The 14,875-nt window shown below is 31.0% G+C and overlaps 1 protein-coding gene across 1 annotated transcript; it reads right to left on the minus strand.

The window, feature by feature from the left end:
* Positions 1-1,080: 1,080 nt before the first annotated feature.
* On the minus strand, positions 1,081-1,800 carry LOC124371564 (protein BTG2-like). Its single transcript, XM_046829912.1, has one exon. The coding sequence runs from the start codon at positions 1,798-1,800 to the stop codon at positions 1,081-1,083; it is 720 nt and encodes a 239-aa protein (XP_046685868.1).
* Positions 1,801-14,875: the final 13,075 nt, after the last annotated feature.

A 14,875-nucleotide genomic window follows, 5' to 3' on the forward strand; every position in this document is an offset into this window, starting at 1 on the left:
TTATAAATCAGACAATATTAATTCTAAATCCCTAATTACTTAAAAAAAACTAATGAAAAAAATAATTGAAATAGATGATTATAAATAGAAATAACTAAAATCTTAACAAATTTTGAGTATGAGTCTAATAAAAGATTTGCTAATTTTTCATACAAAGCAAAGTCAGAATTCAGCAACGCTAGATTAGGGTACTTTAAAAACTAAATAAAATACAATATAATACATGATTGAAATATTTTAAATATCAATACAACACATTTTAATATAAACAATCCTGTAACCCTACGTTGTTTCATAATTTTCTTATTGTAAAATATTAATTTAAATTTACATATAAATTCGAACTTTTTAAAGGTTATTACAAAATATATTTTATTAAAAAAATAAATTGTAGTGAACAGATCTTGTCTTGAAAATGCTACAAGAAGATAAGTTAGCAATCCGAGTAAGCTATTTGTAATGACAATAGTGTAGTAATTCTACTTGACTATATACCTATATATTTAGACGTAAGTAAAGTACTGACAATACACCTGATAACACCTTAATGTAGCATAGCCTTTATGTTCTTCCGTGTTACATTATTAAATACAATCTCTTCATTCTCAAATATATATTATGTATTATTCGAGATTATCATACCAAAAATATGACAGTGAATGATTTTAAATAAAATTATAACTCATTGAAACATAGAGCTTTTGAAAGAAAACATACTAACATAAAGAAACAAGATGCACGCGAACATTACAATTAGTCAAAAAGAAAACATTTTTCAAAATATAAACACGGTAAGACATTTATGAGAAAAATAATTAATACTTGACTCTGACATACAAGAGACATTTAAATACTGAATACATCAAATAAATAATTCACTATAAAAGAATTATTTATTTTTCTTTAAAAATCCAAAGGCCTAACTTTATGGTACTCAACCATTTCTAAAATATAAAAGAATCATTTTTTTAAGATTTACTTACAAACAGTTCGGTGAATAAGTTAGGTGAAAAATCAATCGTTATTTATTACTAACTAAAAGGGAGCAGAAACTAATCATTTTAAAATATCACAGGTCAATCAGCACGAACACCACTGAATGAAGATGCCATGAATAGGCTCTGCGCTGTATGAGATCGAAGGTGCTGTATACGAGTAATAGAATACATCTTCTTCTGAATATTTTTCTGAATGTTCTTGGTGGTTCCAAAGAGTTAGTTCATGGGGGAGAAGTGCCGTCTGGAGGTTGAATGGCTCCATTTGTCTTGGGTCACTGTAGCATATTGAAGGCGATTGGAGTTGATCCATTTCTATTAAAACAGGTGCTGCATATGCGTAACAGAATACCGTCTGGGGGTTGAATTGCCACATAACTGCAGGTGTCTGTGTTGGTGGAGCGACTTCTGTTGAAACACTAACTGCTTGCTCTTCTTTATATTCTGTACCGTACAGTAGAGAAATGCTTCCATTTTCTCCTATTCTGTACGATACATCTTCTGGGTCGATCCAAACAGTAAGTTCATGGGGAAAGAGTGCCCTTAAGGAATTAGCTGAACAACCTGTTGCATTAAAAGCTTGTGCCACAATTGGATCCATGGTACCGTTAATTCTGATGCATCGATACGCTGATCCTCTATTCGGGTACTCTGGATACCAGTGGCTTTTGTATTTGTTTTTCAACAACTTAATCAGAGAGTCTTTGAAAGAAGCTAGTTGTGTATTATTCAGTTGTTTTCCCCGGTGCTGCCCCTGAAGCAGACGAATCAGGAATTCAACTGCAGTCGTTATTTCAATGATCATGGTGACCTCTCCAAATACCTGCAGGAAAAAAAACATGTTATTTATGTGAAGAATGCTGTATTAGGACAGTTATAGTACCAAACACATTAACTCTTTACATATCTCACACCTGCGTTTTGTTAATAATTTACTAGTTAATTAAAATAAGGATTAATGATTTACTTTTATCTAATGTGTCAAGTATTTGGTTACCTCATATTCGTTTTTGTTTTTATTTTTTGGAAATTTTTAACATTTTAACGTAAAAATATTTCTTATCCAGTTGACATATTTTTCTGTATTATGTTACAAAAACTAGTATTTTTATCAAATAAAACAAATTTAAAAATTTTTTGTTAGTGCAATGCCCTAGACAACCTTTTTTGACATAGTTCTGAAGATAAGAAGAACCAAAAGAAATTTTAGATTTTCAAAGGAACGAGGACCAAAGAAAGATGTTAGGACTAAATTTTTATATTTTCGGATTTATGTACGATACTATAACGTAAAGTGTATGGTAGTTTCTTTCAATTGTTATTAAAGTTGTCATTGTGATGTGACGGCATTATACAAAATATTGAAACTATGTTTTATCCTTAAACATTTCTAGAGCCACAACAACCTTCGTACATCAGAGAAAATGCAAGGACGATGTTACTCATAGAAAACTTAAAATTTACGAACGAAATTTTATAGAAACTCGAGTAGTAATAGAACCACTAACCTGTACAATAAAAAAAACCCTTAATCTAGTGAGTCAGCTTACTCTAGCGTTGTTCTTAGATAATCAAAATCATATTTTTTTAAATTTTTACACATTTCACTGTAAAATGTTTGTTTAGTGATATATGAACAGAAAATAAAAATCAGCTTAATCCTGAATTGACCTAACAATATATTTACTGTAAATTTTCCTAACAAATTCACATTCACCTCAAACTTGAACCTGCTCAGTTAGGAGATAACCATTACATTCGGTCTGACGGTCTGAAGGTTCCAACGAGCGAGCGTTAGCCACGGCAAATCAACGCCTAATTTAAAGTTGTACTTATGAAAAGAAATTGTCTTTAAAAGAGAAGTAATGACTAAGCTCTATGACGTGACCACGGCCGAGGTTTTTAACGGAGCCCTGTTAAGAATGAAAGTTGAAATGGTTTACAAACAATTAGTTCGACAACTCTATAAACATAATTCAAAAATTCTAAAAGTACATACTCCAAGTTAGTACTCTTGAACAAATCTTGTATAAAACATTGGTCTTTATAGGATAAAAGTTTTCCTACTTATGGATGTTAAAAACTGTATTTGAGTTGGAAAGTACCGAAAGTGGCACCATTTTGCGTTCTCGATAACATAAAAACTTCTATTTAATGTTAGTCAATACGCAATAAGAAACGACATTTTAGGTTAACTTCCGTTATTTTCTCTAAACTAGTTATTTTGTGCATAACGTTTAAACTAGGTTATCTTAAATTTTTAATGCGATAATAATATCAAACGAACGGCATGCTTGTTACGACAGTGGTGATGACGCGCCGTGGCTGACACACATACGACCAAAAAGATAAAAATCGATGTTACAAGTAACTTGTAACTTTTGAATAATAAATAACCATATTATTTAATATTAATTTTTTTATTTTCAAGTAAGAAAAATTGTATTGCGCACCTTTTTACAAATAAATTAAATTTGTTTGGAATCTGCTTCTTTTAATAAAACCTTTTAAAAACCTTGTATTATTGAGGTTATAAATATTTTAACAACATATTGTATATTATTCTAAATAATTGTTTTGGAATCTAAAGCGTCTTATTACTTAAGAGTGTTTTTTGTTAATTATTATTGCAATCTCCCACGGAATACTAATGCTATGGGCGCCATGCTTATAGCTATAATCATTTTATTTTTGTTTATATTATTTGTTATTTGCTATTATATGTTATATTGAATTGTGTTTGAATTAAAATAAATTCCACAAATTGTTGTCGCATAGATCTTAAAATCCCTTAAAATAGCCAATTCACGAGAAACATTTTGCCATTGAGAGCGTTTATCGGGCTTATGCAAGTATATACGAAAAAAGTGCTTGACCGTTTTTGTAGATCTAATCATTGTCTAGTTACTACAAATTTTACTTCTAAGTTACAAATTATGGTTCGAACGCTACTGCCTCCAAGAACAGAAATCTCATGTAAAAAATACAAAATATTTGCATTTAATCGCATTTTGCAGCCAAACCATTGAAGATAGGTCAAAAAGTAACCAAAGTCTTTTTGTAGATCACGTCATTTAATAATTCCAATACTACATCTATTTTGTGCTACGATCAATGTTTTGGTCGCGATCGAGCCCGGAAACTAACTTTTTACGTGATAATTACAAAAACCTTGCACGTAATCGCGTTTTGCAGCTTAGCTGGTCAAAAAGTAACAAGACCTTTTTTGTAGATCACGTAATTTTCCAAATTCACTTCTGCTTTGTTTTTAACTACAGCTAACGGTTTGGCCGCTATCGAGCGCAGAAGCCAAGTTTTTACGTCAAAATTCAAAAACGTTTCCTTTTAAACGCGTTTTTTGGCCAAACCGTTTTGATAGGCCAAAAAGTTACTGTACCTTTCTTTTAGTTCAATTCACTCCACACTGGCATTTTTTCATCAGATCAGGGCTACGACCTACGGTTTACACACTACAGAGCCTCAAACAAAAGTCTGCAATCCGAAATCGTCCAAATTTTAAAAAGCATTTTTCGGGTGGAATGGTAGAGATGCGGGGACATCTAATGTGTCCATTTTGTAGATCATTAAACTTGCTAAATCCCGACAAAATTAGATTTGAGCTACGACCTACTGTTTAGTCGCTAGACTGCTCTAAAACAAAAAACTACACCAGTTTTCAACCAGTTTTAACCGGTTTGAAATTTTTTTTGAGAGGTTTAAAATTAAAAAAGTCCGGTTTTCAGCCTTTTCCTGTAGGTCATATTGCAAAAGGTACCTGCGTGTCAAATTTCAAGTTTCCAGCACTTCTAAAAGTATGTTAGAATTCGTATGTATATATCAGTGAGTGAGTGAGTCAGTTTCACATGCGGCTGTATATAATATAGGACGATAATGATTAATCTACTAGACTAACATCTTTCACTCAGCCCATTCCAAGATTTAAGCTGAAATCGCATTTATCGCATTTTGCGAAACGAGCCGAGAAAATGCGACGCTATTGAGAGAAGCTCTCTGCTAAATTGCAACGAAAGCGAGAAAGAACTAACCACGAAAAAATACATCGTATTCGTAAAATACTGTTTTTCAATGATACTATAAGATCATATATTTTGTAATCACAGTAACTTAATTTATATAAAGTATTAGACAATTTCAGTACCCCTGGTCGAAAAACTCTCGGGTTGGTAGATGCTTGCCTAATCTTGGATCAAAAAGTGTAGATACCCGCGTTTGAACGTTAACCACAAACGACTTAATTAAGCTAAAGTTATCAGTTACATTAAATTCAGCTTGTTTATGTTGTATCTAGACGTGCAAAGCAAATCATGTGCAACTAAATTCGGTGTCGGTGAGAATGAAAAAATGTACTGGTTGTGGTTCTTTACTATTAAACTGCAATTTAGAAAGTCAAATTATTTATTGTTAAAACTGCTATTGGAGGCCTTAAAGCTCAAATAAAAAGAACTGATTATGAATAATCCATATATTTAACTTATAACAGCTCCTTCTTGCTCTTAAGGGCGCGAGTGGACCATCATGCGCAACATCGCCCTCGACGGTCTAAAGATTCCAACGAGCGAGCTTTAGCTACGGCAAATTAACACCTAAGTCAAAGTTGTGTTAAAAACTATAATTTTTATAAAATGAAATTTTCTTTAAAACCAAAATAATGACTATAAGCTCAATAACGTGACCACTGCCGAGGTTTCTTAACGGAGCCCTGTTAAGAATGAAAGTTGAAATGGTTTACAAAGAATTGGTTGGACAACTTGCGTTCTTGATAACATAAAAACTTAAATGTAATGTTCTTCTCTACACATAAAAACGAAATTTTAATTTAACCTCCGTTATTTTCTCTAAACTATTTATTTTGTGCTTAACGTTTGAACTAGGTTATCTTTAATTTTTAATGGGATATTAATATCAAACGAACGGCTTGTTTGTTATTACAGTGGTCATGACGCGCCGTGGCTTACACAAATACAAACAAAAACATAAAAATCGATGTTACAACTAACTTTTTTTTAGTAAAATAAAATATTTAAAAAAATTTATAGATTTTACTGTGTTCAGAGATCTGTGACCCTGCAGTGTCACCACTGTACTCGTAGCTCTAATAGTTAAGTTAACTTCTTAATCACCTATTACAATGTCTATGATATAAGATAAAACATAATGTTACAAGTAAATTTCTTTAATAAAAATGATCACTTTATACAATTTCGTTTTGTACAGTATTTTAAAAAAAGAGAAATTTTTTTGCATATTTGTACAAGTTAATTAATCTTATTTTTAAAAATGCGTATTTTAATAAAACCTTTCAAAAACCTTGTATTATTGACGCTATAAATATTTTAACAACACACTCTCCTTTTAGGTTTAGTATATAATCGTATTTTTTCATGGTACGCTCCTTTATTCAATAAAGTCTCCTTAATTATTGGAATAATCTACATAAATTTAACTTTATATACACTGATATTCCAGGTATTGTTGCATATATTCTATAACATTCTAGGTATCAATTACAACTTGTTTTTATTGTTTTTTCTTTAAAACAAACATAAGGTCATAGATTAAGCAATGATGACAATTTTACAAAAGTGATGACAATTTAAGGTATAACAAACAGTATTGTTGAGCAAAAAACAAGGGAAATTAACTACTACTGAATATAACTCTCATGTATGCTTAGCTGAATTGTTATGAAACAAAGCAATCATCTAATGTTTATCGTTCAGAAGAATGTTACTGAAAAAAGTTAATTTTACATATGCAATCAGTTGTCACAAATAATCAAGCGATATGCTACTAAAGTTTACCTTAAATATTGTTACATACTATGTGAATTATTATTATTTTACTATCTCTTACTTGAAAATATCCTAAGAACGTAGTTACGATGTCGGTATTCTATCAGGGGGTTCTTGACGTTCTGCGATGAAGAACTGACGAACGACTGTGGTCTGAAATCTTACTATAAGGCAAACTCTCAATGCTCCCCTCCCTTTCTCATCCTAGTGGCGAGCCAATCGCGCTTCAGCTCTCATCACCACCACTCTATGTGGGGAATCACATCTTCTTTTGTTAATAGGACTGGAGGGGGAGCTTACAACATCAACAGTTACTAATTTTTAAACTAAGATATAGAACAAATTACAGTTCGTAATCGAAACAAATTGGATCATAATATGCTATTCGTGTGACTAAAACTATGTCCAAAGCAACTTTTAATTCGAACTTTTTATAATATAGCTTACGGAATTTGTGCTAGAAACGATTCCTTTGTATACCGTCTTCATTTATATCCAGTTGCACACATAACATAATCTGAAACAGCAACATTTAATAATTATGTGTACATCAGCTACACACAAATTCAAATTTATTTATGTCTAATATAGTCTTTGCACCTTTGCCATAGCGTTTTCATAGAAACCTGTACATCCAAACTTTCGGAATCTTATTTGTATGTTAATGAATTCACAATATATATTGCCCAAAACACATGTGGTTTACAATAGTACTTTGTGTTTTGTAATCCAACATGTATGAAACAATTTAAAAGTAGGTGTTTGGATATCATCCAAATATTTCTTTATATTTTACCACTAATAGAATACAGTAAATATAATAAATGAGCTGATCAGTTTATTAACAGCATAACAGAAAGAACTCCTACCATGCATACGAGATTAGCTAGATCTACTACAACTCTAGAGAACCATTGCCTAGTCCTCCGTTACCAATCTACTTTTACATTTCTCTATAGTTACAGAACCAAAGGTATCTTACACTTCAACTTCTAATCTTGAACTGAGAGGCTATTTGGTAGGTTTGTTTATAAATAGACAATTATGAAGAAGAGATAACTTAAAAAAGCTGAGGAGATCTTTCATACTGAACTATATGTAGTATTGCATTCTCTGCTTAGTGCTCGTAAAATTTAAATGTAAGAGTTTCCCTATTAAAAACTGTTTTAAACCTTTTAAGTTTATTTTAAAGCTGTATAAGTGTACATATATTCTGAATTATAAAACTTATCTAACAACTTATGAGTAAACATAGTTTATATATATATATATATATTTTTGCATTTGTAAAAATTATGTGGAAACCCTTTAAAGAGCAGTGCACGTATCTAAGATTTGTTCGGCAACATTATATAACAAATATAAGTATAATATGGCATATCTCACAAAATAAAAGAGGGATTATCAAGTTAAATTATGTAGATGTGTGTTGCTATAAAACCTTTATACGTCTGTACCTTCTTTAGATAAACACTTATTATAATACAGAAAAATGAATTATAGCCAAAAATAACGTTTAACTGTTAATATCTGAACTATAATTATTACATATTAAAAAACGCCTTCTTTTTACTTCAAAATCTTTACAGTTACAAAATACTAGTTTTTAAACCAATGTTTCCCCAATCACAGAAACAAATTGAGGTCTGTTACAAGTCGAGTTAAAATGTAACCATACATTCTGAAGACCCTGCTACCCCAAGGTCAAGTCAAGTACATGTAACTTGGAATAACAACGAATGCTTCTTCACTTACTGAAGACGTTTATTGATAGATCAAAACTCGAATTTAATTTTAAATAAAAAATGTCAAAAGCAGAAAATAGTTTAAATTTAGAACGTTTGGTCTTCATATCTTATACTGAGTGGTTAATTGGCAGATTTGTTTATAGAACTAACTATGAATTATATTTAAGTACAACTAAACTAAAGTCAGTATAGTAAACTGTGCGGCGCGCAGCTGATATAAGAAACGTATGAGTCTTCCTGTTTAAAAACTGTTTTAATCTATTGAAATATTTACTAAAGGTATAAAAAGTATCTATTTTTAGAATAATGAAGTCTCATTAAAAACATGAAAGCTATAACTTGCTTATAATTAATTGTTTTTGTTTTATATAGTAGAAACTCTACTTTAGAGCAGTGAATATATCATGATTTGTTCAGCAACACTGTGCAACAAATATAGGTGTAATGTATTATATTACATATTAGACGCTAAAAATTAACTGGCCACTAGCTCTAACTCTTGTGGATTTAACGAGACCTGCTAAATATTGTTCATTTTATGTAGCCTATATTGTGAACGTACCAGAAAATATGATAGGTATAGCTCACATCTAATCAAAATAACACTTTTCTCAGAAAAACGTAAAAGTGGTCCTGTTTGAAAATGAAAATTCATAATAAATTAAGTTTGTGATGGAAAAAGTGATCATCTGAGAGTTATTTACTTTTTTCACGAGCTATTCAAGAGGATTAAACCATAATTGTTTCAGAAAGGATACTGAGATTAAAATAGGTGTATATCAGATTAATAGTGTGCATGACGTATAAGTCCATGAATTCCAAACGCTCTTACCAAGTTTACTATTAAATTACAGGCTATATAACTAAGATGAATCAATTGAGTTTATAAATTACGGTGTTTACATTAGAGGCTTTATTACTTGAAATTTGTAGTGCATGTCCTAAGGCTCGATCTACGATGATGTACAATGAAATCGCATGGTAGTAAGTGCTAATTCTTCTCTTCATTGCTTTAAAAGTTACGGGAAATCCCAACGCCACCTCAACGTGCTGCTATGCCTAGATTAATCAATGTAAAAACTTCTTACGTAACATTTTTTATCATATCAATGATATTTTATTTAAAGTTATTTATGTACTAAGCTTCACAAATGTAATAGAGCTAGGGAATAGGCTTCATATGTAAACCATTCAATAGATTTGTTTAACATGCCTCTTTCCACTTTTATTTTGCGACTAATATCACACCTGTAGCCTCCACAGAGTTCTATTTAGTGCAACTTTGTTACACGTTACACTATACCTTCAGCAAAGGAAAAACACCATCCCAAAGCCTAGGAAAGCGCAAAGTTCTCCTTAGGACATTTTATAAGTTACAATATTAAATAGTCATATAAAGATGTGTTAAGCGGATTCCTCATAATCAGCTGTCATTCCAATACCAGATAATATCCAGGCTGAAGTCAGGGGCGGTTAGAGTACAGTTCATACAAGGATCAAATATGTCCAGAAATAGAAAGTTGTCTAGTGTAGCAGGCATGTAAACATAACAAAGAAGGAAGAGGAACCTTTGGAACTGGATTCTTGACTCCCATCGTGATTTAGAAGAGGCAGGCCCACAATTATACTTCTTACGTATAATGACAAAAGATGAAATCAAAAATAAATTTCTAGGAATAGCAAAGAGGATTTTGTTCACCATAGAACAATAAACACCGGGTTCTAAGTGTGCATATAAAAGAAGCCCTAAGACCTGGTACTAAGAATTCCAGTTTTAAGGTGACAGCTTAACACAATATGGTGTTGTGTTAAACGGGTCAAGGCCTATCTGGGCAAGGGTCAAAGGATGAATAGAAGAGCGGCGGGCAGCCCAGGTAAGCGTATTAATCACGCTTCACCGAATACAGCTAAAATTACTTCTTAAAAATACAAATTACGCTAGTGATATAGTCTTAATTATGTCAGATGTTCATGTCAATTAGCAATATGTTAATGTCAAAATCATTAATCAATTGTCAAAAGTTGAGTATACCAACTTTTAAACATTTATATAAGTATCGGTTCTACTTATTATCCGGGTTTTGAAAGTATTTTAGTGAAAAATTACGTATTATGCAAGGCATTCCAGTTTTTATTTAGAATTTGCAAAAAGTGTAGGCCTACTATTTAGTTCAATATTCATTCTTTGACTTCAATGCCAAGTCCACAGATTTTGTTTATATGTTTATAGACAATTAAAAAAAAAACATGTGAAGCTATACCAGAAATATATTCAATTAGTTAGAATATAAAAAATATTTCTTGACTGCGGCCACCGCGACAACGAAAGTTTAAATAACAGAAATGTAGTGTATGACTTCCGCTCGGTAAACTAGTGTTTACCGAGTCGTCTTAAGAACACCTTCCACTAACCGCACTTAATTTCCTTATTAAAGAGTAGCTTTAGTTTAAACATTAAAAGTTACATAGTCCTCTGGAGCTTTTTGATATTCCGGTTTCTATAAATCAGTTTTTTTCTGTGAATACGTTAATAACATTTTATTTACCGTATGCGTAATATTTTAGAACTGACTGTTTCTATAACTTGTAACGTCATAGTTATTTCTCTATCCAGAGGGTGTCACGTCCTCTTTTTCTAGGCCACGTGTTAGATCCAACCTTTTGGAATCGATGTTAAAGCAACAAGTTCACTTGTATGTTATACAATTCAAATAAGTAAATAAAACAACTTTGTGTTGAATCTAATATATCTCATGATACAACAAAAATATTACCGATTTATAATAACAAATGAATTATAGTTTCAAGACAACTAATTTTAGCTATTTAATGTATTTGATTTTTTACTGAATATCTATAATTTTACAAAAAATTAATAGAATTGTATATTAAAAAGTACTAAAACATTAATAAAATTATAGAATCGTGTAGTATGGTTGGTAGCGCAAATATTCTCAACTTGCATGGTAGTAGTGATTGACGTGATTAGGTGAAATATTAAAGAATCAATCAATAGTTGTTTAATATTCATTAGCAGACAAAAATAAGACAGAAAATACCAGTTCACGCTGTTCACCAGTTCCTATACAAGTGTTTCATTTGTATAGGATTTTAAGTTAAAGGCTGCTTGTTTCAATTATATTGTAACTAGTATACTATTGCCTTTATAACTCAAACAAACGTTTAATTTTTTATGACTAAATACAAATACATTTTAATAATAATAAAACAATAAATAGCAATAAAAAGTTAGTTATTGGCAATGGAAGACTTTAATGTTTAATAGGATTTCGGATATTTGGTATCTTCATATAATACAAAATGGAAAACACCACGTTTCGAGTATAGAACTACACCCTCTTCGTCATGTTAAAAAACAAAAACATAAAGGATATAACGTGCGGCAATGGAGTCTCACTACAAAAATAATAATGAAAAAAGTCTAATATATTAAAAGATGATTAATCTTATTTTCCCTAATTTTGCTCTTTTTTAGTAGTGTTCTATTGCCGGAAGATATAATTTTGTGTACAAATTATCTTATCACTTGACGAAAAGGGTAAATTTCAATCTTTGAAACGTTTTCTAACTTATAACGAAGAAGAATGTCCGAAATCAAATTTGTTAATTCAATAAAATTTTCTTCTGAAGTTTAAATACATTTCATGCAGTATTTGTGCAATATAATAATATGCAAAGTAGATAGTAATATGGGGTTCCTGGCGCACTTTCGGAGCCGACCGAAAAGCAATGTAAAATACTGTTCAATGTACCATAAAGGAAGCTGAGAAATAACACAGCAAATCTCAATGAAAAATTAACCGAATCTACAGTCGTTCGTCTCCAAAAGCGATCGGTACATTACTATCTACTCTGAGGAATGAAAAATTAACCAAATCTACAGCTGTTTGCTTCTACTTTCTTAAGCTGTGCTTTGTAAAATGTTGTCAAATCTGCTACGAATAAAGGAAAAATCTTCGAAATCTTAATAAAATTTAATCAATTTAAAACATTTTTACTAAAAACATACTGTACTTTAATAAAAAACTTTTCTACTAAATAAACAACATGAACTCACCAAGCTCTCTTCAGTTTCTAGCATTTCAAAAACTTACAAAGAAAGACAATTTTAACGAGTTCAACGAATTACCAAAACATTTTAAAGAACAGTTGATACTTTCCTTAAATGATACAGAATTCAAAGAACTTGTAAAGTCTTTTGCAGAAAAAATGTCTAATGGAGTGTTTTACTATCGGCAAAAAAACTAAAAAAGTAAGGGATTACATATTTAATATAATTACGAAAGATATTGAAAAGAAAGTAAAAAATAAACAAACAGAGAGTTTTCATCGTTTTTTTATGACATTTTTCCCATATTATACGTTCTTTCAAGATAATCAAGACTTAATTGATGAATTTCTTAGGAATTTTTGTGAGTATCAAGATTTATCAACACAATTCATTAAAGAGCATTATAGAATTTTTCTTATAGAATATAGCCACATTTTGTGTGAAACAAAAGGTATTACTGTAGATAATATTCCATGTGATTCCTATGAAGAAAGACACCAACTATGGTTATCAAAACAGTACTATGACGTGGGGAGGGACTGCAAGTTTTAGAGTTAAGACTTTATTCTACAAAGTTAATTGTTATAATTTCTTTATCTTTAATAGTCTTCTTTCCAGTAACAATCAAGTGTAATTTTTCATTTTTTTTTAATTCTTTAATCTTTTTTTCATCCAAAACAGTCAAAAATCTGTTCGGCAAGTGTACTTTACAATCTTCCAACTCGGCAATTATTGTAAACCCGAATTTATCTTTCATTTTCTCCAAATTCAAGATTCTATGTTTCTTCCTTTCTTCCAATTCATTTAACTTCTTATACTCTTTAAACTTACATTCTCCAATATCATTTAACTCTTTCAAGAACTCCATTTAAATAGAAAAAAATTCAAAGTCAAAAAGTGCAAAACCATTTCTCGGTCGACCTTTTCTCCTCCCTCTGTCTCTTTCTCTCTCCCTCTCTTTTTATGCCTATGACACGATCACTTCTGCCGTTTATAGGCTAGGATCTATATTCAGGCTAGAGAGAGAGAGAGAAGAGCGAGATACGGATAGAGAAATGGTTCCGGAATACGATCTGAATACTTCTGAACTTGGTGTTTCTCCGCTATGGCCACTCGCATTGAAACAGTTCAGAAGTAAACTTCCTAACCGACCAAACCGAATTCGCGGACATATATACTCAGCAACACAATACAACAGCCCATCGAGAAGTAAAAATTTAAGAAATTAATTTAAAATATAATTTGAAAATTACAAGTAAACAAAATGTACGCATATTTAAAATAGGTAAAATTATCTAACATTTTGAAAAAGAAAATGTTATAATAGTAAACGGGAACACAATTTTTATTCTTAAAAGCAAATCTGCATTACCGACATTTTAGTTCCGAAAGATTGCGCTGTGTGTATCAATGACAGTCGAGGTGTGCTACTACAGACCGACCATCACGATAATCGCTTCGCCTGCGTCATATCCGTAGTGATATCACGCCGTGAGAGGCGCAATCGTTGGTTTACAAGCACCATTTAGTTAAATAAATATTTTCTATCTAAATGGAGCGCGAAAAAATATCATGTCCGTTCTGCCAAAAAAGAAATTTTAAGAAAAAAACTATGATCGCCATTATAATTCTAAAAGTCACGAAAAAAACAAGCAAATTTACGATAATGAACTAAATTATTTAAGACAATGGGCTAGAGAAAATAAAATTGCCGATCACGAAAACATGTTTAATATTGAGAAATTACGTGAATTAAAGAGAAATTTCAAAGTTGAAAAGAAAAATCTCGACCTATTTAATGATGAAAAACTTCATTCAATAGCTGAAAAGTTGGCTATCGGTACTAACGATAAAACCAAGTCTGAAATGATCGAAGAAATTGATAAAACTCTTAAAGTAAAATCCGAAAATATCATTGATGTAGAAGTTTTATCCTCAAATACACGGTCTTTTCAAGCAATACATTTTAACAAACTTGAACGACAATTCCATGTCAATTTACAAATATCTTTCAATTATGCGGTCAGAAATTAAAAGTTTAATCGAGAAATTTCAAGAAAATGTTAAAAATATGAAGGGCTATCTCTCTTTGGAATGTGAATACGAACGAACTTTAGTGAATGGTGAACCGCAAAACATGTCTAATGTATTTTTACTATCAAAGCAGACGAAATCTTTGACGTAAACTACTTTATTACTAAGCAATTTAATAAATTAACACATCGAGAACAAACGAATAATCCAAAT

This window comes from Homalodisca vitripennis, unplaced genomic scaffold (genome assembly GCF_021130785.1).
Source record: "Homalodisca vitripennis isolate AUS2020 unplaced genomic scaffold, UT_GWSS_2.1 ScUCBcl_1605;HRSCAF=5443, whole genome shotgun sequence".
In the NCBI taxonomy this organism is placed as follows: domain Eukaryota; kingdom Metazoa; phylum Arthropoda; class Insecta; order Hemiptera; family Cicadellidae; genus Homalodisca; species Homalodisca vitripennis.

Coding starts and splice junctions, on each gene's coding strand:
- LOC124371564 (XM_046829912.1), bottom strand. CDS start 1,800: ATGATCATTGAAATAACGACTGCAGTTGAATTCCTGATTCGTCTGCTT.